The sequence below is a fragment of the Bombina bombina genome, chromosome 4 (genome assembly GCF_027579735.1).
Source record: "Bombina bombina isolate aBomBom1 chromosome 4, aBomBom1.pri, whole genome shotgun sequence".
Taxonomy (NCBI): domain Eukaryota; kingdom Metazoa; phylum Chordata; class Amphibia; order Anura; family Bombinatoridae; genus Bombina; species Bombina bombina.
In genome coordinates this window covers 989328391-989354800 of record NC_069502.1, presented here as the reverse complement: position 1 = coordinate 989354800, position 26410 = coordinate 989328391, and the positions used below count along the sequence as shown (strand labels likewise).

General features: G+C 36.9%; 1 protein-coding gene across 3 annotated transcripts in view; it reads left to right on the top strand.

Annotated features, from left to right (window-relative positions):
- Positions 1–26410, top strand: part of BCL11A (BCL11 transcription factor A) — a 175262-nt gene that overhangs the window by 147845 nt on the left and 1007 nt on the right. For 2 of the 3 annotated variants that reach the window (XM_053712038.1, XM_053712040.1), the window contains 2 exons: positions 20437–22447; positions 26221–26353. In XM_053712038.1, the coding sequence (XP_053568013.1) occupies positions 20437–22445 (2009 nt within the window). In that variant the 3' untranslated portion in view covers positions 22446–22447; positions 26221–26353. Of the gene's footprint in view, positions 1–20436; positions 22448–26220 lie in introns of all 3 variants that reach the window. The other variant, XM_053712039.1, reaches the window with a different exon arrangement.

The following is a 26410-nucleotide window of genomic DNA, read 5'->3' as shown; positions in this document are numbered from 1 at the left end:
TATTTAGCATGGGTGTTTTTGGTGATTGTAGATGTGTAACAGATTTTGGGGGTCAAAGTTAGAAAAAGTGTGTTTTTTTTTCCATTTTTTCCTCATATTTTATAAAAAAAAATTATAGTAAATTATAAGATATGATGAAAATAATGGTATCTTTATAAAGTCCATTTAATGGCGAGAAAAACGGTATATAATGTGTGGGTACAGTAAAAGAGTAAGAGGAAAATTACAGCTAAACACAAACACCGCAAAAATGTAAAAATAGCCTTGGTCCCAAACGGACAGAAAATGGAAAAGTGCTGTGGTCATTAAGGGGTTAAACCAATAACTTTGTGTTTAAAGCGCCATTTTGAAACCTAGGTATTGTAAACGGATTGGTACAGAGCAAAGGATACCCACGGAGTGGGTTTGGAAAACAATTAAATTTGCAGACAAGATTTCTAATATACGGTAGAGATATGTTAATGAAATGCTATTGATAAAAAGCGTATTTGGGGTAGTTAGTAACAGGCATAGAAAATATTTACTTACAGTGGCCCTTTAAAATTGCATGCTCTATCTGAATCATGAAAGAAAAATTTGGGTTCAGTGTCCCTTTAATTTCATTAACTAGCTTGATTTTATGTGAAACATTTTATTTTTGTATTTCTTTTATTTTGTCTATAGATGCAGAAGTTTTTAGCATGAGTACACAAATAACTTTAAATATGTTTTCAGCATCATATACATCTTTGTAGTTCAAGATAAGTAGCTGAATATTTGTTGTCTTTTTAAAGCATACCAAATATTGTTAAAGGGACACTGAACCCAATTTTTTTTCTTTCATGATTCAGATCGAGCATGACATTTTAAGCAACTTTCTAGTTTACTCCTATTATCAATTTTTCTTTGTTCTCTTGCTATCTTTATTTTAAAAGCAAGAATGTAAATCTTAGCAGCCAGCCCATTTTAGGTTCAGCACCATGGATAGTGCTTGCTTATTGGAGGCTTACATTTACCCACCAATAAGCAAGCATAACCCAGGTTCTCCACTAAAATTGGGCCGGCTCCTATGCATCACATTCCTGCTTTTTAAATAAAGTTAGCAAGAGAACAAAGAAAAAATGATAATAGGCATAAATTAGAAAGTTGCTTAAAATTACATGCTCTATCTGAAGCATGAAAAAAATTGGGTTTAGTGTCTCTCTAATTAAAACATTTGTGGTCTTCAAAACCTTGTCTAAATAGCAGTAGGACTAAAAACTGCAGAGAGAAAAATAAAAATTCCCATTTAAACTGAAACATATCTGGTGTGTGTATCCAGCAGAGAAGCCATGATTACTATGAGTGTAGAATGCAATTTTTGTTCCTGTGAGCTGAGATGAAAGTGGCCTTAAACCTCACATTACATCAGATTTCTCCAGGGGCTTCTATTGTATTACATTAGCTACAGAAAAGCCTAATTGGGCGATTTTGTATTTATGTTTCTACTTCAAAACCATATGGCGCTGTTCTAATATGTATATTATGAAACTCTAAGAACTAATGCATTCTTTATCATTGATGATAGGACAAATTGTAGGCATAGCTCAACATTTGTGCAATAAAATCTCAGGTAGCACACTGGTATAATAACAGGTGTGCTCACCTATCCGTGTTTGGTATAATGTCCACAGTTACCTATACGGATTACTCATTGTTTTTGCTGTAGTGATTGTCTATTTTACTCTTCTGTTCTCACATTACACTGATAGTGAAAATTGCAGGTAAGTACAATTTATAATAAAAATAAATAACACACAAAATAAAAATGCCTCTCTAATTGGTTATTCTCTGGGTTAAAGGGACATTGAGCACAAAATGTTTCTTTCATGATTAAAGTGAATGTTAATTTTGATGCTAAAGTGCCCGGTTTTTAAAAATTCGATTAAAAACAGGGGCACTTTAATTCATCAAAATTTACATTTCACTCGTGTTGTGAAAAAAAAACTTACCTTTTAATCTTGACAGCAGCTCCAGCTTCCTCCGGTCGTTGCAAGCCATTTCTGACGTCCGAAATGATGGATAGGTCATCCTCCAATCACGGCTTCCCCCCCGGGGGAATTGGTGTCTGATTCAACGCCGTGATTGGAGGAAGACGGATTTCTCATTTTAGACCCAGGAAGAGGCTTTGCGACCGGTGGAGGAAGCTGGAGCTGCTGTGAAGATTAAAAGGTAAGTTTTTTTTGTTTTTGTTTTTTTCTCAACAGGAGGGAAATGTAAATTTTGATGAATTAAAATGCCCCTGTTTTTAATTGAATTTTTTAAAAACGGGCACTTTAGCTTCAAAATTGACATTCACTTTAAGAGAGCATGCAATTTTAAACGGCTTTCTAATTTACTTCTATTATCAGTTTTTTGTTCTTTATTTTCTTGGTATATTTTGTTGAAAAGCAGGGATGTAAGCTACAGTATATGGCAGCATTTTTTGCAAGAGCACAATATTCTGCCATGTAGTACTAGAGAGACCTGGGTATCTCTTTAAAGGACCACTCAATGCAGTAGAATTGCATAATTAACAAGTACATAATAAAAAGACAATGCAATTGCACTTTCTCTGAATTTCAAATAAGAAGATTTTTTTTCTCTCCCATTTTCTGGCCCCCTGTATCATGTGACAGACATCAGCCAATCACAGACTAGTATATGTATACCCTGTTAGCTTGTACACATGCTCATTAGGCTCTTGTTCCTCAGAAAGTGTGAATATAAATAGACTGGGTAAAATTTGATATTGGAAGTAAATTGTAAGTGTCTTAAAACTGCATGCTCTATTTGGTTCATAAAAGTTTATTTTGAGTTGAGTGTCCCTTTAACAAAGAATACTGAGGGAATTATGCAAATTTGATAATAGAAGTAAATTGGAACATATTTATTTTTAATTTAAAACCTCTGTCTGAATCACAAAAAAATGTTGTTTTCTATTCCTTTAATTACCATGAATAAAGAAAGCAAAAGAAGAAGAAAGTATATCAAGTTGTAAGCAAATCTGACATGTTTCAGGGAATATAGTCAGGTCTAGGTGCCCCTGTGATGAGTATTAGTTTTTTTTTAAGGGATTATTTCATCATTTAGAGCAGAGCTTTCCAAACTTTTAATGTTGCTGACGCACTTTTTACACCTACATCAGTAATTCAGTTGTACTAGCAAACAGGAGATTAAACTAACTTGTTTTAAGGGATACGGACACACACCTAAATGATATAATAACTAAATGTATTTACAAGTAACAGTAAGTATGTGCAAGAATTAAACAAAAAGTTTAACGCCAGTAGCTACTTACTATTTTAATGGGATGTATTAGGTTGATGGGATGAACACAGTTTCTGAATATTTAGTGGAATATTAGATAAAGACACTAATTTCATCATCAAGCTTTTTTAAGCTGCGACTTCCTATACATATATCATGAGCAGGAGCAGCAATGTACTACTGGGAGCTAGCTGAAAAAAACACCAACACTTTGACTTCTGACTTCAGCTCAGCGTTTAAGCTGCCGCCCTCAGAGTTCCATAAGTCCGACTGACTACTGCCCGCACTGCAAACACACTGCTGTCCCACTCACTGACTACACATGCAGTCACGAGCTGATTGAGGAGACTACACGTGCAGTCAGAAGCCAATGTACCGCCAATGGGAATAGTTTCAGTTCCTGCTAAGCTGCGCCAATCGTTTAAGATGATCTGTGACCCACTAGGTATCAATCACGTTTCAAATATGCCTAGCAGGTAGGCGGAAAGTCGGAAACAATAATTTTAAATTAAAAAATATTTGTGCTGAAGCAGGGATACACCTACAAACTGCCACCGACACACTGTGTCACAACACAGTTTGGAAAGCACTGATTTAGAGAGTGCAATTTTGATCAACTTTCTAATTTATTTATGTTATTAGCATTACTTTGTTCTTTTGATATCCTTTGTTGCAGAGCATACCATGATAGGATCAAGAGGGTGCACGTGTCTTGAAAACAATACAGCAGTAATGCTTTAACAATGTGTAAATGCTGCTGTCATATAGGGCTTATTGTACATTAGTCCTACCTAGGTATGCTCTTTTAAATAAAGGACACCAAGAGAACAAAGTGTATTTAATAATAGAAATACTTTTTTTATTTTTTTATTTCATGATATATGTAAATCGTGAAAGTGCAGTGTTGACTTTCATGCCCTTTTTAAAGAGATAGGAAAGTCAAAATAAATCTTGCATAATTCAGAGCATTTAACGTCTTAAAATAACATGCTGCATGTTATTTTAAGAAGCTTTTAAATTCACTTCTAATTTTCAAAAGTGCTTTGTTCTCTTGGTATCCCTTGTTGAAAAGTAATACGCACACTAGTGGGAGCTACCTGCTGATTGGTGCCTGCACTCATTTGTCTCTTGTGATTGGCTAAGGATGTGTTAATCTGGCTGCCAGTTGTGCAATGCTGCTCCTTTAGCAAAGGGTAACAAGAGAATGAAGCAAACTTGATAATAGAAGTAGATTGGAAAATTGTTTCAAATTGTTATTTCTATCCGAACAAATCATGAATGAAAAATTTTTGGTTTCCTGTCCCTTTAAGCTAAAGCTGTTCTATATGTTATTACTGGATTTATCTTGCAGTAAAACTGAGAAGCTTTATTCAATTCCTTATGCTGTGTATGAGCAGCTCTCCCTCTCTCTTTGGCAAACAGGAACTAAACATTGGGGGATTTGTCTATGTGAAGGTAATGTCATTGCTAGAGACCGCTCCATACACCCAGCTTTATGGAGTTGTAAAATAGATTAATTAGGGCATTCCTCAGACACTAAACATTTACAGTAGTTAAAGGGACACTGAACCCAATTTTTTTCTTTCGGGATTCAGATAGAGCATGCAATTTTAAGCAACTTTCTAATTTTCTCCTTTTATCAAATTTTCTTCATTCTCTTGGTATCTTTATTTCAAAAGCAAGAATGTCCGTTTAGATGCCGGCCCATTTTTGGTGAAAAACCTGGGTTGTCCTTGCTGATTGGACAGCACCAATAAACAAGTGCTGTCTATGGTCCTGAACCAAAAAATTGCTGGCTCCTTAGCGTAGATGCCTTCTTTTTCAAATAAAGATTGAAAGAGAACGAAGACAAATTGATTATAGGAGTAAATTAGAAAGTTGCTTAAAATTGCATGCTCTATCTGAATCATGAAAGAAAAAATTTGGGTTCAGTGTCCCTTTAATATTGTAATGCGTATGCTTCATAAAAAAATTGTTTCGCTTTTTTTCTGAGCACAGTTCTAAAGCTCTCTGGTCTGGCGAGATTCTATATGATGCCATTTCAGTATTATGAGCCCCCCCCCCCCCCCCCCGGGAATGTTCTAAAGGCAAATTTACCTTGGGAGTTATGTATCTCTCACCAAGTGGAGTTCACTAATATTTATATGAGACTTACTTAAAGAGACAGTGGACTGTAAAAATGATTTCAACTTAATATGTTGCCAGTGACTTGTTATACCACCAACATCCTGTAAAATGTAGGAGAAGTTGCTCCTTTACACTGATTTTTGTAGGTGAAATAGCTAGTTTGTTTTTTCACATCACAACTCATAAGAATGGGCTGAGCTTGCAGAGAAATCAGATCCCCTTATTTAATCGCTTATGTCATCTCTGTCTGTATACCATAGCCTAATACTTTGAGAGAGTAATTAAAAATTAACATTTTATTACTTCTCTCCCTCTCCTACCATCTAGTGGGGGTATCATTTCTTCTGCTGGTTATGTTTACATAGCTTTTTTTATAGCTAATACTTAAAGGGACAGTCAAGTTATAATTAAACATTCATGATGCAGATAGGGCATGCAATTTTAAACCACTTTCAAATTTGCTTTGTTCTCTTGGCATTCATTGTTGAAATCTAAACCTAGGTAGGCTCATATGCTAATTTTTAATCCGTTTAAGGCCGCCTCTTACCTTAGTGCAATTTTGACAGTGTTTCACAGTGAGACAGCACAAATTTTAAACTATTCAAATTCTGGTGTAGACTGTCCCTTTAAGTACTGAAATGTTTAGTATAGGTGGGGATACCACAGCAAAAAAATGGTGCTTTCAAATGCCAGAATAAAGCTAAAGGAACTATTTGTAACGAATGCAATACATTCCAGCAGTTAAGATGGATAAAAAGGATTTCTCTCCATGCTGGTGAGTTTTTCAGAATCCTAACCAAAATAGAGAGGATGCTATTTATCAATATATATATTTATTTTACTGGAAAGCTCCTTTTTTTTTTTTTTTTTTTTTTTTTTCTTTTGCTCCGATTCTTCCAAAGAGGAAGCCAACTTCATTGTAAGTATTAAATATTATTGGTTTTAGGCAGTGAGCCTAGTTATTTTAATGTAAATTTGTAGGTGTAGGAGGAGTGCATTTGCCAAAATGATTTGTTTTCAAACTATCTGATTGGTTGCCCATTTAGCCACCAATCAGCAAGCGCAGCCCAGGTGCTGAGCCAAAAATCTGTGCTTTGAGGCTCTTCAACAAAAGGGCCGTGCTGGTTCTGCTATTCTTACACCATTCTAAAACAAAAAAATGTGAAATGGTTGGAGGTTTGCACCTCTGTCTTTATTTACCACTATGGCCTACTCTTTCTCTTCTCTGTTCTTCCCTCTCCCATTTCTTAGGCTTCGATTTAACTAGATTTGTAAACAAAGAACAAATAAATTAAAATCACACAGATTAGTTTTTATGATATAATCTACTATATTTTAAATAATTGGTTTTCTGTATTACAGTACTTGATAAACACCTTAGTAATATTCCTTTTAATAATACCAGATTTTCTCTCCTGTCGTTTTAATTGTATTACGATCTGTATTTGAAGACAGGCCACTTCTTTCAATTCAAGAATTTTAGGGAGCATTTCCAAATCTAATTGGCACATGCATGGAATTTACTTTGGTTCTGCTCTCTTTTGGCTCGGAAACCTTTTCGTTTTAGTTCAGTGGTTGCATGTTGCCGCTCTCCTCTTTTTGGCTCCAGCCCCAGCTGCTTAGTTGATTCCATTGCTGGTGGCTTTGAGCATGCCAGGGGCTGATATTGAGTCAGTTACATTCCATAGTTCGAAACACTTGGTTCCTTGGCAGTATAAGAATGTAGTTTTGCCTGATGTGTGTAATTATTATAGCTTTTCTTATGTTTTTCGGCCATTTTGTTTTCCTTATGTGATTTTTTTTTTTCTTCTCTCTTTTCTTTGTGTTTAAAAACAAACTAGTAATTATAGTTTAGTCTCACTACACCTGATATTTTGTTTTTAAATGTTTAGGAGCAAAACACAATATTTATAGTTAAAGGGCCGTAATAGTCGGAAAAAAAATTACATGCTCTAATTTGTTAGATTGGAAACCTCTTCTATTCCAATTAGCAGATATGCAACTAGGACTGTTTATTGTATCAGAGGAAGTTTCCGATTGGCGCAGGTCCCTGACAGAACTTCTACTGTGTGTTTAAACTTTTTGCAGTCTTAAAATGACATGCTGTAGCCATTATTATTATTATTATAGCCTTTTAAATGAACATTTAAAGTAATGTTATATATACATAGTGGTTACCAGTTAACCATTGCATTGCAAAAGAACCTCATACAAAAAAAAAATGCATCAAATTGTCATTTTGTTAGATTGAAAACCCTTGAAAATTCAGCCAAGGACGTGTACTTTTAAAAACCTCTTGAGTATGTTAGTTTCATATATTCTGTTCTACGACCAGTTAGGAACAGACATAAATGTGTTTCTGCAGACCTGCAATGTTTAAGTAGTCCCTGTATAGAGTGTTACAGGGTCAGGTTTATTGCATTTTCATAAGGATCCCTAGGGGTGCAAGAAAAAGAAAAGCCAGCTATTGTGACAATGTTAGAAAAACAAAACAAGCTAAAAAAGAGGTGATGGCCAAAAGTATTGTAATTGGAGAAGGCCAGATGAGCTCTGCTTTAAAGGGACAGTACACTGTAAAATTGTTTTTCCATTGATGTATTTTAAATGACTTGTTATACCAACTGCAGGGTATAAAATATTTGAGAAATTGCATTTTCATGCTTATTTGTGTATATGAAGTAGCTGATTTTGTGCTTTGAAATCACAGCCTATTACAATGGGTTGAACTTATAAGGGATATCAGATCTCATTATGTTATAAGTTTGTGTACACACACTTGCTTCCTTATCTTTTATTTGGCTGGAACACCAAAGCTCAATACATAGAGAGAACAACGGACAATTGTCATTTTATTACTTAACTATCCTGCATCCCACTGAGAGTGTAACTTCTTCTGCTGACTGTTTACTTAGGCTTGCCAATAGCTGAGACTCCAGTATCAAAACTTTCAGTATAGGTGGCTATACCACAGGCTAAATCAGCTATTTCAAATGCTGAAATACGAGTAAAGGAGCTACTTGTAACCAATTTAATACACTCTAGCAGGTAAAAAGGATCATTGGGAGTAATTTAAAGGGGAGAACATTTTTGGGTGAACTGTCCCTTTAACCCTTTTACTGTGTGTGACAACACGTGGTTTTCATCTGCATAATGCATTTAGTACAGATGACAACCATTGTCATCGGTGGGAGGCACTTTTGGAGCTCATTGCAGCCCCTTCCAGCACTTACCCTTCATCCCTGGTGGTTTAACGGCTCAGAATCACATGGGTGTGGTGATGTCACCAGGCCCTGGAAAGCAACAAGTGTCAGGTTGCTGCAGAGGGCTTAAAGGGATATGAAACCTAAATATTTTCTCTTGTGATTCAGACAGAGATTATACCATTTAATAAAAAAATTGAAATTTACTTGTATTATCAAATTTGCTTTGTTTTCATGGTATTTTTTGTTGAAGAGATACCAAGGTAGGTGTCTGGAGCACTTCATGACAGGAAACAGTGCTGCCATCTAGTGCTCTTGCAAATGCATAACATTCATGCAAGACTGTTGCCATATAGTGCTCCAGACCTGTGCATGCTAGTCGGCTTACATCCCTGCATTTCAACAAATGATACCAAGAGAACGAGAACAAAGAAAATTTGATTATAGAAGTAAATTAGAAAGTTACCTAAAACATGAAAGAAAAAAAATTGGGTTTCATATCCCTTTAAAGGAGCTGAATGGAGGCGGTATTTAAACCTCTTGATCTCAACTCATTTAATCCTAGAAACCCCTAAGAACCATCATTTTGTGTAAAAAGTTAAAGGACATTTAAAAAAAATTTTTTTTTTTTTTTTTAAATGCATGTTGTTGTATAAAGGGGTCTCTAAGGAGCTGTAGCAGTTAATCAAAAAGATCTAGAGACCTCCCAAGACTTATAAATTTACATCCATGGAACCCCATTTTGAGAAAATTGCCCCAATATAGCTTTTAATAAGTAGGGAAGGCCAGGATCAATGGGGTGAGTAATTTTGCATTTCTTTGAGTAGAGGCTCATGGGTCTTTTCTATATAGGGATAACCATTTCTATTATTATTATTATTATTATTATTATTTTTATTTTACAAATAGCATATACATAAATACACACATAAAATCCATTTTACAAAACATTGGGTATTCCAAAGAGAAAGGCACAGAAACCTTCAGTTTATCCAATACTTCACAGAAACATTCTTTAACTCCCAACATATTATTAAATAATCTTCTTAAAACTAAACTCTTGTATCATCAGGAAGCTACCCCAACATTTTAAAATAGCCCTTTTCTTTCCTAAGATAAGGTGAGTCTATGACGTCATCAATTACTGTTGGGAATACCACTCCTGGCCAGCAGGAGGAGGCAAAGAGCACCACAGCAAAGCTGTTAAGTGTCACTCCCCTACCCATAATCCACAGTCATTCTCTTTGCCTCTGTCAATGGAGGAGGTAAAGTTTTGGTGTCTCAAGAAAATCGGATTTCTTTTGCTACAAGCATGTTTTTTATTTGAGTTTAGCTGTACTCCATGTTAGTCTCTTCAGTAGGGCAGTGGTGGCTTTAAAGCAGTTAGAAAAACGCAGTGAGGCCTACCTCACAAGTTCGTAACAGGTTGCTGCCCTAGTTTAGAAAGCAAGAGTAGGTTTACTCTGTTCATTCTCTTGTTTCACAGGTCTCTGTAAGGAGTGGCATCCTTCCACACCGGGTGAGCTGTCCCCCTGCCAGACAGCAAGATGTGCAGGTAAGTGCCTTTTTTTCTTCTGGGGCTAGGAGGCTGTCACTGAAGGGCTGCCCAGTATCCCTGCATCAATTATGGGACTAGTATTCTGGAGGTAGGATCATTTTTGGAAATAAGCCGGCACTTTCGTAATGTGACATAGAGACTAGGGGTTACATTTCTTTGTGGCAATAAGGAGTTAACCCTGTTTTGGCTCATTAATTTTATTATTTTATATATGAGTGGCTGTTGTGTCTTATGTCTATGGCACATAATGACAATCGGAGATGTGCGCAGCTTAATTGTACATATGTCTTCAGTCTCTTGCCGGCTCTGACATATCTCTGTCAGGCAGCGTCTTTTCCGATATGACTCTTCCGGTTTGAAACTCGCACACTTTCTTGTTTGACGCTGTTTCAATTGCCGGTCACGTGACTTGAATCTCCACTCCTACAGACTATCGGAGCGGTCGTCCGCGGCTACTTTTGGTGGAGTCTGGTGTGCACAACACGATTAAATGGGCAGTTAGGCACCTCAGTCAAGGCTGAGGTGTAGCGGAGTCCTAAGTATTTTTCTATCAGTTAAATATTATCTAGTTGATTGGGAGTCATACTTCATAAGCAGGGAGACACAGTAATTTTTTACCTTTAGTCTAAAACAGCTGCTAATTTAAAGCGGTAGTACCTCATTAAAATAAAAGGCTATTATTAAATGGAGGATTCTGCTATTATAGACAAGTGTCTCCTTTGTTTGGAGAATCAAGTTGGGCCACCATTGCAATTTTGTCCCTCATGTATAGAGAGTACTTTGAAAATAAAAGACAAACTTTTTATTTCTGAGCCAACAGTCTCTCAGGATGATGCTGTTCATGCAATGTCAGTTTTCTCGTCAAACGTCCCAAGCCTTATTGGCATCACATACAGTGCCCTGCGGTTCCTCTGTCTCCTGGAGGAGTTTATATGCCTGCAGAAATTGCTGCCCATCAGCGGTATCTGAGGCCTTATTTGCCATTCCTATACTAAAAGGAAAATGCAAGAGGAACATTAGAGGATCAGATGTTAAGGTTTCTGCTCCAACCTCTGCTACTCAGATAGCCCTCTCATAAGTCTGATGAGGAGGATATGTCCGTAGCCTCTGAGAGTGAAATCTCAGATTCAGACAGTATAATTCCTTCATCTGATGCTGAAGTAGTATCCTTCAGATTTAATCTTGAACACCTTTGTGTATTGTTAAAGGAGGTTTAAGAAATCAAGTAAACAATAAATACTTTGATGTTCCTTCCTCTGTGGAAGTGTTTTCTGTTCCAGACCGTGCAACGGAGATTATTGTGCAGGAATGGGAGAATCCAGGGATTCCATTTTCCCCGTCTCCTGTTTTTAAAAATGTTTTCCGGTCGCTGACTCCATTAAGGACGCATGGCGTACGGTGCCTAAGGTAGAAGGGGCCATCTCTACTCTGGCTAAGAGAGCTACTATTCCTATAGAGGATAGCTGTTATTTTCAAGATCCTATGGACAAAAAGCTGGAGGCTTATTTGAAGATGTATTGGCTTCAGTGGCAATTGGCAGTTTGTATGGCCACGGGGTCCAGTGTGGCATCTTTCTGGTTCGATCCTCTGTCTTAGTCTCTTCAGGTTGAGACTCCTTTGGAGGGAATCCAAGATAGGTTTAAGGCTCTCAAGCTAGCCATTTCCTTTATTTCTGATGCCACCATGCAAGTTATTAAGCTAGGAGCCAAGATATGAGACTTTGCTGTGCTAGCCCGCAGGGCTTTGCGGCTGAAATCATGATCAGCGGATGTTACCTCGAAGTCCAAGCTTTTAGCGCTTCCTTACAAGGGTATGACCCTGTTTGTCAGAAATAATCTCTGACATTACTAGTAGAAAAGGGTCTTTCCTACCACAAGTCAAGAAGAAAAGATCTAAAGGACATCGAAGTAATTTTCGTTCCTTTCGGAACCTCAAAAGAAAGTTTTCCTCTCCCTCTTCCAAGCAGGAACTCTCCAAGTCTTCTTGGAAACCCAATTAGTCTTGGACAAGCAAAGCAATCGAAGAAGCCTGCAGCTGAACATAAGTCAGCATGAAGGGGTTGCCCCAGGTCCGGAACTGGATCAAGTGGGAGGCAAACTTTCTCTTTTTTACCCAGCTTGGGTACGAGATGTTCCAGATCCTTGGGCTGTGGACATAGTGTCTCAGGGTTACAAAATAGAATTCAATACTTTTCCTCCCAGGGACAGGTTTTTTCTCTCAATATTATCTGCAGACTAGATAAAAAGAGAGGCATTCTTGGATTGCATTCAGAACCTTTCTTCCCTGGGAGTAATAATTCCTGTCCCCGAAAAGGAACAGGGTCTGGGATTCTATTCCAATCTGTTTGTCGTTCCCAAAAAAGAGAGAACTTTTCGTCCTATTTTAGACCAAAAGTTTCTAAACAAGTTTCTCAGGGTACCATCCTTCAAAATGGAGACCATTCGGTCCATTCTGCCGAATACAAGATGGTCAGATTATGACAACCATAGACCTGAAGGATGCGTATCTTCATGTTCCCATTCACAGGGATCATCACAAGTACCTGAGATTCGCCTTTCTAGACAAACACTTTCAGTTTGTGGCTCTTGCGTTTGACCTTGCCACAGCTCCCAGAATATTTTCAAAGATTCTGGGGGCTCTCTTGGCAGTGATCAGGGCTCAGGGAATTGCAGTGGCGCCTTACCTGGACAACATATTGGTTCAGGCGCCATCTTTTTAGCAAGCAAACTCTCATACAGATATATTGTTGTCTTTTCTATGTTCCCACAGATGGAAAGTGAATCTGGAAAACAGTTCCCTTGTTCCAGCTACAAGGGTGGTTTTCTAAGGGACCATAATAGATTCCATGGGTATAAAAAAAAATTCTGACTGAGGTCAGAAAATCCAAAATTCTCTCCTCTTGCCTCTCTACAGTCTACTGTTCAGCCATCAGTGGTTTAATATATGGAGGTAATTGGTCTGATTGTTGCTTCCATGGACATCATTCAATTTGCTTGATTCTATTTGAGAGCACTACAGCTGTGTATGCTCAGACAATGGAACGGGGACCATTCAGATCTGTCTCAGAGGATAGATCTAGATAAGTAGACGAGAGACTCTCTCCCGTGGTGGTGTTCTTAGGAACATCAATCTCGAGGCACATGCTTCCGGAGACCTTCCAGGGTCATTGTAACCACGGACGCCAGCCTGCTGGGCTGGGGAGCAGTCTGGGACTCATTAAAATCGTAGGGTCTATGGACTCAGGAGGAGTCTGCTCTCCCCATAAATATCTTGGAGTTGAGAGCGATTTACAATGCTCTTATAGCGTGGCCTCAGTTGTCCTTAGCCCGGTTTATCAGATTCCAGTCGGACAATATCACCTCAGTGGCTTACATCAACCACCAGGGAGGAACTCGGTGTTCCTTAGCAATGAAGGAGGTGGTCCGGAATATTCAGTGGGCGGAAGCCCACAATTGTTGTCTGCCATCCACATTCCAGGGGTGGACAACTGGGAAGCGGACTTTCTGATCAGGCAGACTTTTGATCCCGGGGAGTGGGCACTCCATCCGGAAGTGTTCTTCAGGATAACCCTCAAATGGGGGATGCCGAAGTTGGATCTGATGGCGTCTCGACAGAACGCCAAGCTTTTGAGGTACAGTTCAAGGTCGAGAGATCCTCAGGCCGTCCTAATAGATGCTCTGGCGGTACCTTGGATTTTCAGTCTAGCATACCTGTTTCCTCCAATTGCTCTCCTTCCACAAGTCATTGCTCGTATCAAACAGGAGGAAGCATTGGTTATTCTAATAGCTCTTGCGTGGCCTCGCAGGGCCTGGTATGCAGACCTAGTGAAGATGTAATCTCTTCCACCCTGGAGGCTGCCTCTGAGGAAGGACCTTCTAACTCGGGGTCCATTCCTTCATCCAAATCTCGTTTTTCTGAAACTGACTGCTTGGAGATTGCACGCTTAGTGTTGTCTAAGCGTGGAGTCGGTCATTGAGACCATGATTCAGGCTCGCAAGCCTGTTACTAGAAAGATTTACCATAAGATATGGTGTAAATATCTTTATTGGTGCAAATCTAAGGGCTGGAGAAAGGTTTGTCAGCCAGTTCTCTGAAAGGTCAGATTTCTGTATTATCTCTTGTTACATAAGCGTCTGGTGGATGTGCCAGATGTTCAATCCTTTTGTCAGGCCCTGGTCAGAATCAGGCCTGTTTTTAAGTCTGTTGCTCCTCCTTGGAGCCTTAACTTAGTTCTTAAGGTTTTACAACCGGCTCTGTTTGAGCTTTTACATTCCATAGATATTAATTTGTTATCTTGGAAGGTTTTGTTTAGGGCTGCATGATTAATCGCGGATGCGGTTTTAAACCGTGATTAATCGCCGCAGTTTTAAAACCGCGAGAGTACGTGTTTTTTTTTTAAAAAAAATACTCTGTTCACCATGAAAACAGAGGCGGAGAGGGAGGATGAGAGGTGGACCAGTGTGCGGCCATGGGAGGACCTGAAAATGCCCGCAAAACAGCGATTTTGGAGGAGATTGCAGAGTGTGTGTGGGAGCATTCATCTGGGAGTGGTGTGGAGGTGGGACAGCTCAAAGTTGTGAGCAATAAAGTGAGTATTGTACAAAAACTTTAAAGTGCCTTACTGACTTTTTTTTTTTTTTTTTTTTTTTTTTTTTAAACTTCTGTGACACATAACTTTGAGTTTGAATACATTTTACAATATATTTTTTTTATATACAGTATGTTCATTAAGGGTTGCTTGTAGGATGTATTGTGAAGTGAATTGTAAATAATAATATATTCAACATGATGTTACTATGTAACCACAGCACAAGCAGCTAACTTTATTTGAACTATTTTGTGGTTTGTATTTTTATGCTCCAAGAGTGTATTGGACATTGAGAAACATGTACAATAAGATTCTGTAGTGTTAAATAAACATTTTATTGAAAAATTAAGGTGTTACAGTAATTTTTTATAAAATCACGATTTTTTCCCCCCCGCCCATAATGCCCAACCCTAGTTTTGTTTCTTGTTGCTATTTCTTCTGCTCAGAGGATCTGAGCTCTCAGCCCTGCAGTATGATTCGCCTTATCAGCATGAAAGATAAGATAAGGCGGTTTTTCGTACTAAGTTGGGATTTCTTCCTAAAGTGGTTTCGGATAGAAATATTAATCAGGAAATCATTGTTCCTTCTCTATGTCCTAATCCTTCTTCTCATAAGGAACGTTTGTTACACAACTTGGATGTTGTGCGTGCTCTAAAACCTATCTACCTACAAGCGACTAAGGACTTTCGTCAGTCCTCCGCGTTGTTGGTTTGTTTTTCTGGAAAGCGTAAAGGTCGGAAAGCTATTTCTCTTTCTCTCTGGTAGAGAAGTATGATCCGTTTTGCTTATGAGACTGCTGGACAGCAGCCTCCTGAGAGAATAACAACTCATTCCACTAGGGCTGTTTCGTCATCTTGGGCTTTCAAAAATGAAGCTTCTGTGGAACAAATTTGCAAGGCTGCAACTTGGTCTTCTCTGCATACTTTTTCAAAGTTTTACAAATTTGATACTTTTGCCTCGGCTGAGGCCTCTTTTGAGAGAAAGGTTCTTCAAGCGGTGTGGCCTTCTGTTTAGGTCTGCCTGTCTTGTTTTCCCTCCCTAGTCATCTGTGTCCTCTAGCTTGGGTATTGGTTCCCAACAGTAATTGATGATGTCGTGGACTCACCATATCTTAGGAAAGAAAACAAAATGTATGCTTACCTGATAAATTTCTTTCCGGATATGGTCCACGATCCCACCTTTAAATTTAAGACCATTAGTTTTGACTAAACCTCAGGCACCTCTACACCTTTGTGTTATTCCTTTTCCATTTCCCTTCGGTCGAATGACTGGGGATTATGGTTAGGTGGGTGACATTTAACAGCTTTGCTGTGGTGCCCTTTACCACCTCCTGCTGGCCAGGAGTGGTATTCCCAACAGTAATTGATGACGTTGTGGACTCGCCATATCCGGAAAGAAAGACATTTATCAGAGAAGCATACATTTTGTTTTTTCTGATTTTATTTAACTTAATATCTAAGGCCTCCATCAGCATCAACTTACATAAGTTATTTTTTAATATTGAAATAGAATGACTTGTATTTTTAATCCAGTATATAAAAATATGTTGTCTAGCTAACATAACTCTCAGAAGAAAGGGAGAATCATTACCCCAATTTGAATGCTGTACCTGAAAGAGAATATTTGCTATAGGCAGCGCTATTTTAACCTTAATGACACAAAAACATAAATTATCTTTCGCTGATATTGTGAAATTTTAGCACATTCCCAGAGTAAATATGAATAGGTACGACTTTAAAGGGACATTAAACACTAAATAAATGTTAGATAGAATGATGCATTCAAAGAAAAGATTAGTCTGTGAATAACATTATATATGATTTTTTTTTTTTTAAAAGTTTCATTAGCTGTTTAAATATTGACGAAATAAGTGTAAAGATTTAGTGTCTATAAAATAATGGGAGCTGCCATGTTGTAACTTAGGTTACCTTCTTTGCTGTGGCCAATTAGAGACAGTTATAAATAGATCACTAGAGTGCAGAGAATGGGGTCCATTTATTATTGTGCCGCCACACATCGATAAATGACGACAGCATACACTGTCGGCATTTATCACTGCACAAGCAGTTCTTGTGAACTGCTGGTGCAACGCCATTGCCGGCAGGGGGTGTCAATCAACCTGATCGTATTGGATCGGGTTGATTTTCGGCGATGTCTGTTCGCGGCCTCAGAGCAGACGGACAGGTTAAGGAGCAGCTGTCTTTAGACCGCTGCTTCATAACTTGTGTTTCTGGCGAGCCTTAAGGCTCGCCGGAAACGCAGGGCATCAAGCTCCGTTCGGAGCTTGATAAATAGACCCTAATGGCTGTGTGGAATAGAACAGTGCTCTGCACTTTTGTTTCTAACAGGAACCGAAAAGCTCACAAATTCAGAATAGAATTACAGGAAAAGGGGACAAAATAATGAAAGAATATTGCAGAGTTTTTTTATTTATACAGTTTCTCGTTTTATATTACCAAAGAGTTTAATGTCCATTTTTAAGGAACATTTTAAACACTCACCTTATACCTCTTTCCTCCATTTACAAACATGTGCAGGCAGTAAATAGTCAGCATTGATTAATCTGAAATGAGATTCTCTATAATTTTATGAAATGGGCATGCTCTACTTAAACCATGAAAGTTTAATTTTTACTCTATTGCCCCTTTTAAATTCATATACGTGGCTGATTTCTTTCTAGTTTGTACTTTAAAGTGATATTAAAGGGACAGTTTACCCTTATTTGGGCATTTGAAATGGCTTATTTAGTCTGTGGTATCCCCACCTATACTGAAAGTTTTTAGACTTAAAGGGATACTGAACCCAAACATTTTCTTTCACGATTCAGACAGATAATGCAATTTTAAGCAACTTTCTATTTTACTCCTTTTATCAATTTTTCTTTGTTCTCTTGCTATCTTTATTTGAAAAATCAGGAATGTAAGCTTATGAGCCAGCCCATCTTTGGTTCAGCACCTGGGTAGAGCTTGCTGATTGGTGGCTTAATGTAGCCACCAATAAGCAAGCGCTACCTTAGGGTATTGACAGCTAATGGAAACAGCAAGTAGAAGATATTACACTCCCCAGTGGGGTGTAGAAGAGATAACTAATACAATTATAATATTCAATTGTTCTCTCTAAGTATTGAGCTTTGGTTTACAAACAGATATAAGATAAGGAAGCAAGTGTGTGTATACACAAAGTGATAACATAATGAGATCTGTTTTTACCTGCAAGCTCAACCCATCGTAATAGGCTGTGGTTTCAAATCACAAACCCAACTATTTCATATACACAAATAAAACAGAAAATGCAGTTTCTCATACATTCTATACTGTACCTTTTAATACAATTTTATAGTTTGTCGAAGAGTATATCTAGGTAGGCTCAAGAGAAATAATGTAAATGTGGTGCATCTGTGCTATAAAAGTGGTCCAGAGCTGTTAGCAGCCATCCACATGATTAATCCATGATTGGCAGGTGGATCCCGAACTTGGTTCAAAGATGGCCCAAATAAGGACACGAAGGGCATGAAGTATTCCCTAATGACACAACGCAACACAATGTCCTTATAAAGTAAACGTGTAAATCGAATGGTGTGTTTGAAAAAACAAACTAACAGATAAAACAAGAAAACCAGCGCATCCCTAAAATAAGTTTAATAAAAACACCAGATTCCTCAACTATAAATGTTGCTGTTCCATCAGGCTAAAAAATACTTAAGGGTTTGGAATGGCCTTTTGTAGTCCACAGACTTGGATATTATTGAAAATATCTGGATCAATCTCAAGCATGCAGTGCAGCGATAAAAACCTAACCATATTTATTAACTATAAGTATTTCTGGAAATATTCCTAAAGCAAGACTAGAAAGGCTGTTAGCTGGCTGCAAATAGCGCTTTGATCGCAATGTGCAAAAACATATTGAGTTTTACTTAAACAGCATAGGTTACGTTAACTTCTTTTCAACAAAATGTGTTTGTTATGGTTGCTGAAACTTTTTAAAAAATTGTATCTAAAAATGCATTTTAATAGCGATAAAGCTTTATCAATTAGAATGAGGTCACCACATTTAAAGGGAAATAAGTCTTTTTGATTGTTGTAATAAAGAAAACACTAAGCAGTGTCTTCTACTTAATATAAATCATTGCAATATGCATAATTCATTTTAAAAGGATATTATCTATTTTTTTTATTTTGCAATGTGCATTCCTTCCTGTCACAGCCCTACAAGGAAGCTGGGGTATATACATGAAGGCTTATCTAAGCATGGTTGTCATAAATCTTCTGTAGTAAATTGAGGTGGCTTATTGGTTAGTGAATACAAGAGAAACAAGCAGTCAGTTTTGCCCATGCTCAATAGAAGACAGATTACAACTTAGCGCTGCGGAATCTGTTGGCGCTCTACAAATAACCGATAATAATAACTTAAGTTACCAACATGTCGGCTCTCATCTGCCTGAGGCAGGGGCCACAGTGATCATTACCAAGTGCTAATTTTGCAAGAAAACAAGTACATTGTTTGCTGTTTTTCACAATGTTTAATTTTTATGTTTATTTAATTTTAATGAGTAGTTTTTCATATCCCTTTAATTTGATCAACTAGAAATATGCATGTTTATCCATTCAGTTGAGTGTTTTCAATATTCCATTTTCATATAGCATATGTTTTCTAAAATATATTTATTTAAGGAAGGTTTTAAGTATGATTTGACAAAGATTTAGGCATAGTTTAATCTATATAGTCACCCTCATATGCACCTGTATTCAATTACAAATCAATCTAATATGTGAGTAAAAAAAAAAAAGTAGGCAAAATTAATTCAAGGAGGATGCAATGTTGTGCCATCATACTTATGCCCCAGTTTGCCAGCTCTATTTCCCCAAGAATTATTTCTTTCAAAATAGAATCCTTTATTTTTGTTACAATAAAAAAAATTACCACACCATGTAGCACTAATGTCAGCAAGATTTTATTTGAAAATCTGGCTACTTTTCCACAATCGACATTAGGCAAATGTTTAAACCTAATTTCTGTGTCTATTATCTAATCTTGTAGAGAGATTTATCCAAGAGCAGGATACATTTAATGAGATTAAAATCCATTGCAAAGTAAATTACAGGTCAGAAAAGGAGTATAGTATACAGCAAAGCACCATTGTAGTGTAAGTAGACTAATTGCTAATGTTGGCATTTTTATTCCTTAATCAGAGATCAGAGGGTTTGTTTTCAATCTGCAAATGTTCTGCTTCTTTTAGAAATTACTGTGAATCTTTATTTTATTTTTTTATTGTTTTTTAATGTTCGCTTGCATTTACATTTACAAGTTACAGATCACTTAGAATACTGCTGTAAAATATACAAAAAATACTATTAATATGTGAACATAGTGGCTAATGTGTTGTATAAATACATGACACATTGTGACTGTTTATGACTATGACTGTTTATGACTACTAGCCAATTATTACTGGCAATGTCCTGTTCTCTTCAACCCGAATGAAGAAAATGTGTAAAGCTTATAGCATTCTTAGCTACTAGACAGTAATGAGCATTACCAAATCATATGGTTCTTTATCCAAAATTATATATAGAGATATGTATAATGGCTTTCTAGCACGTTGGGAATAGCTATATACAAACCTCATTGTGGTTTAGTTTTGTCATGTCTAATAAGTGTCTTTATATAGTATTAATTATTTTTTTTGTTTTTTTCAGGTAAAGATGAGCCCAGCAGCTATACGTGTACAACTTGTAAACAGCCATTCTCAAGCGCTTGGTTTCTCTTGCAACATGCACAGAACACCCATGGCTTCAGAATCTACTTGGAAAGTGAACATGGCAGTCCACTTACACCCCGGGTAGGCATTCCTTCAGGACTGGGTGCAGAATGTCCTTCACAGCCACCACTCCATGGAATTCATATTGCTGACAATAATCCCTTTAATCTATTGAGAATCCCTGGATCAGTATCAAGAGAGACATCTGGTCTCACTGAGGGCCGCTTCCCACCAACACCCCCTTTATTTAGTCCCCCTCCAAGACATCATTTGGATCCTCATCGCATTGAACGTCTTGGTGCAGAAGAAATGGCTCTCGCTACACATCACCCGAGTGCCTTTGACAGGGTTCTGCGACTTAACCCCCTAGCTATGGAGCCACCAGCTATGGATTTTTCTCGGAGACTTAGAGAGTTAGCCGGAAATACTTCCAGTCCCCCTCTGTCTCCCAACCGGCCAAGCCCTATGCAAAGGTTGCTACAGCCATTCCAATCGGGCAGCAAACCACCATTTTTGGCAACTCCACCCCTCCCTCCTCTTCAGTCAGTTCCTCCTCCCTCTCAGCCTCCAATGAAATCTAAATCTTGTGAGTTTTGTGGGAAAACATTCAAGTTTCAGAGCAATCTAGTAGTACATCGTAGAAGCCACACTGGAGAAAAACCATACAAATGTAATCTTTGTGATCATGCATGTACACAGGCCAGTAAACTGAAGCGTCACATGAAAACACACTTGCATAAATCTTCCCCTATGACTGTTAAGTCAGATGATGGTCTTTCTACAGCAAGTTCTCCAGAGCCCGGAACAAGTGATTTAGTTGGTAGTGCTAGCATTGCCCTGAAATCTGTAGTAGCCAAGTTTAAAAGCGAAAATGATGCTAATATGATTCCAGAGAATGGTGAAGAGGAGGAGGAGGAGGAGGAAGAAGAAGAGGAAGAGGAGGAAGAAGAGGAGGAGGAGGACTTGACAGAAACAGACAGTAGGCCAGATTTTAGTTTTGGCCTTAACCTTGAAGCTGCTCGTCACCACGAAAATAACTCTAGACCTGGAGAGGAGAATAGATTGATGCCTGATGTAATGCAAGGTATGGGCCTTGGTGCAATGCATCATTTCAATGATGCTTTTCATCAGGTTATGGTGGAAAAACATAAAAGAGGGCATTTATCTGAACAAGAATTGCAGAGAGACACTTGTGATGAAGACTCAGTAGCAGGTGAATCAGACCGTATAGACGGTAGCACTGTTAATGGGAGGGGGTGTTCACCAGGGGACTCTGCATCAGGAGGCTTGTCTAAAAAATTGCTGCTTGGTAGCCCAAGCTCTTTAAGTCCTTTTTCTAAACGCATCAAACTTGAAAAGGAATTTGATCTACCTGCAGCAGCTATGCCTAACACAGAAAATGTTTACTCCCAGTGGCTTGCTGGCTATGCTGCATCTAGGCAGTTAAAAGATCCATTCCTCAGTTTTGGAGACTCCAGACAATCACCTTTTGCCTCTTCCTCAGAACATTCATCTGAAAATGGCAGTTTACGATTCTCCACCCCTCCAGGAGAAATGGATGGAGGAATTTCAGGCCGTAGTGGCACAGGAAGTGGAGGAAGCACTCCCCATATTAGTGGTCCGGGGCCAGGAAGGCCTAGTTCAAAAGAGGGCAAGCGCAGCGATACTTGTGAGTACTGTGGGAAAATCTTCAAGAACTGTAGTAACCTCACTGTTCACAGGAGAAGCCACACTGGTGAAAGGCCATATAAGTGTGAGCTTTGCAACTACGCCTGCGCGCAGAGTAGCAAACTTACCCGGCACATGAAAACACATGGTCAGGTGGGAAAGGACGTTTACAAATGTGAAATTTGTCAGATGCCTTTTAGCGTGTACAGTACCCTGGAGAAACACATGAAAAAATGGCACAGTGACCGAGTCTTGAATAATGATATAAAAACTGAATAGAGGTATATTGATAACCCCCTGTAGATTTTTTTTTTCTAGTCCCTTGTGATAAAAGTAATGAAAGCTAAGGATATAAGAATGTGCTTTTTACTAGCACACCTATTTTTATTTTTAATTAAGTTTCATATTTTTTGTCACCGTTTTGAATGCATGTTCTTTATTGGGGCAATACTATTGCATTTTACGCAAATTTTGAGCCTTTCTCTTGTGCAATAATTTTACATGTTGTATATGGGGTTTTTTTGTTTTGTTTTTTAAGATAGACAGCATGTATGGTATGTTTTATAGCTATTTTTAATTGTCCCTCAGTTAGTTTGCAAAACAAACATTGCTGTTTCCAGTTCCGTTCTCATAGTGACAATGCTGCATACATTCTGTAACACATATCATGTACAGTTTTGTGATGTGTAGAGGGAACATCCTCCAGGGACAGGAATTCTTGTGCTGCAAAATGCTGGAAGAACGCCATTTCTTCATGTTAGGGGTTACCTATAGTGTTTAGAAAACAGAGCAAAAAGAAAAAAAAAGACCTTGCATACAGGAAAACATAAACAGAATTTGATCTTTAATTTAATTAAAATAATAATATAAAAACAAATGTGCCTTCAGTCTGTTGAAAACCATGCTAATGGTTCTTCCTATGTGTCAATAAATGTGTAGCTTAATTCAGCATTAGAAACCATATGCCTTCATAGTCAAGTATATAATTAAGATATATTGTATTTCTTAATAACCAAGGCTACCTAAAAGTGGGACTTAATAAGTCCAAGTTAATCATCATTCGTTTTATTATATTTATTTAATGATCAGTAAGCTAGATGCTCCTGCTGTCATCCTTTTATGGAATCTGATTCCTGGTTTCCAATTTGCCTAATGTTTTTATGATTATATTATGATTTAAAACTGAACTAGATTAGAATGGAAAGGAGTTTAATTTATATTAATATAGAAAGTGGTTAAAAAAAAATACTAAAAGTAAATTATTCTTAATATATGTGGTTGTCTCTGAATGACAATTGACTAATGTTCTTAATTTCTGCATTGTGTGGAAAGATAGGTAATAATCTAATAGATAGGACAAAAAGAAAGCTGTGTAACACATTTTATCTACACCAAGTGGTACTTTTTTTGTATAAAAAATAATGGATATAAGCTACAATTTATTTGATGATGATTAACTATAAACTCTTGGGACTTGCCTTTATAAATAAAAAAAAGAAATACATATTAAGCTAACGGTATATGTTTGTCCTCCCAAATTTTTTTTTCTTTGCACTCTCATGTTTCAACCGATTCATTATTTGTTTGTTGTATTACTATGTGCCCCATTTTGGTGTTCAAATAGCACTTGACTCTTCCAGATGTGTCTATACCTTTTTTTCTTATTCTTTTACTCACAGGTATGGAGGTGGAGTATAAAGCAAAATTGTTCATATATATTTAAATGCACTGTACAATTTTCCCTGTTTACAGGCTTATATATGAGGGAAATGTTGCAAATATAAAAAAAAAAATATGGGTGTATGTGTCTTCAGACACATTCATACATATGCAGATATGTATGCATGTGTATATATAATTCTGCCATCCATTTTACTTGACGTACATATTACCTGAGAACCACATCGACAATGCTGTGAATAGAAACAGACCACATTAACTTAAAAGCAATGATTGCTTTAACTCTTCCAGTGCAAGGTTCTTTTGTGTTGAAAAAAAAAAAAAAGTTATACATGCGGATATTTTATTTTCTTGAAAGGAAAAAATATCACAGCATAGGGGGTTATTGTCTTGGAATGCTCAATATGTATTATTGCAAAAAAATATGATAGTGTAATACATATGCTTGGGATATAACCCAAACATTCAGGTTCAGTAAAATGTGCATTGGGGAAAAGTATCAGATTATATATTCTTAAATATAGGAAAATGCACACTCATATGTTATTTCCTATGCTGAAACTCCAATGATATTTCCTCTCCTTTCTGTATTTCTAGAATGGTATATGAATTTAATGTTCTCTTAGCGTAGAAGCCCTAGTATTTATATGGAAGCTTGTATTTTTACCAGTTGCTTATTTTCTTTAAAGGTATCTTTGTACCTTTTGTTGGTAGTTGAAAAAAACAGAAACAAAGGCTGCCACAGTATATTTTTTTAATTTGGCAGGATAATATAGTTCAAATTTATTTGTATGTTTTAAAACAAAATATGAAGTGTAACCTTGTACATTTAATAAGCCATATAATGGCTGTGGGGAAAACCGCTGAGGATGTCATGCTGATAGCCATCTCAGAGGGCTGTACATATCATTTTTTTATTTTTTTGGCGGGGGGCAGGGCTGGTTCTGTTTTTGGTCTGCCATACTGTATGCAGTACTGCAAGCTAATGACATTTTTTTTTATTATTTAATGCGCTTTCTGTCCCTTTTTTTTTTTTTTTTTTCCTCACCCTACATTCCAGCATCCAAATTTTCATAAGCAGTAAAAGAAACTAAACACACGTTTGGAAATAATTTTCATTGCCAAAAAAATTAAATGGTGCTTTATATTTGGATTGGAAATAATTCCATATGCAAAGCATAGTAAAGTAAAAAGGTCGCTTAAGTAAAAAAACAAAACATTTTTGTAAATGGCAATGCAGGGTTTTGTTATTGCCCTTTTTCTTATTCTGTAATGAAAGCTGTTAACATAACTTGAAATTTTATCTTTTACTATGTTAGTCACTATTTATTTTTATTTTTTTGTGCTTTTGTTTAAAATAGAGGCACATGTTTGGATATTTTGGATATTTTTCTTTTTTTTCGTTTATACCTTTTTATTATAGTGTTTTTTTATGTTTTCATTTTGATGACCAAAGGTCATGTAACCTGGCTTTTTGTTATATTTTGTTTCTGGTTCTTGTTAAGTTCTGTTGGATAAACCACTGTCTGTGTTTTTTTTTATTTTATTTTCAGTTTTTTTTTGTTCTTTTTGGCAATTGTCTGCATTATTCTGTTCATTCACTCATTTTGTCCCTTTATTGAAAAAATAAAAAAAATTGAAAGTATACACCATGAGCCTCTTGTGCCCTTATTTGACATTCTGAAATTCTTATCCATTAAATTTGTTATGTAAATCCCCAAATTAAGGACCTGTATTTTAGATTTTCAATGTTTCACATTTTTTTATAATCTAAGATTTTTATTTTATTCTAGCATAATGTAGGAAATATTTTATAGAATTTTATGAGAATAAAGGTCATGTGAGATCATTTAGAAAATGACTAACAAGATTTTTTTTTAGTTCAATAAAATATTAAATTACACAAAAACCAAAATCAGAAATGGAGCAGAATAAAAAGAAAAAAAACAACAAACATTCAATCACTAAAGGAATTCTAAAGCATCTAGCTAAATTTCACAAGTTCCATTCCTTTTTATTTTCTTAGTTATACAACCTGTAGTTTTTTTTCAGTTGATTTGTATGCGTTACTTTTCAGTCTTAATTAAATCAGACATATTTTATCATTTTTATTTTATCTTCAGGCCATATATGTTATCCATTTTTGCAAACACTGCATGTGTTATCATTTATTTGGCTTCAAAAATATACTTTATAGATGTGTGTGGTAATTCTATACCTGTGTAACACAAGAACATTTTTTTCACAGTGTAAAACATAATAGTTTTCCTGGTTTCTTTTCTATGCATAATGGTTTGTGACCTGCTTGCCCCCAATGTCTTTAAGGGATTTTTTTTTATTTACTAAGAGTGTGATTTGTATCCCTTTTTTCTAGGGGGAAAATACAGCAACTTTAAATCTAAGGACAGAACACTCAAATTTATATGGCAAGAAGTCTGAAAAGTTATGCAAAAGTATTAACAAATATGCATACCAATTTGGGCAGAACTAAAAATCACGTCTAGCTTTGATGAAGAAGGAGAAGAAAGAAGAACTACTTGCTGATATGACCAGGCCAGATAACT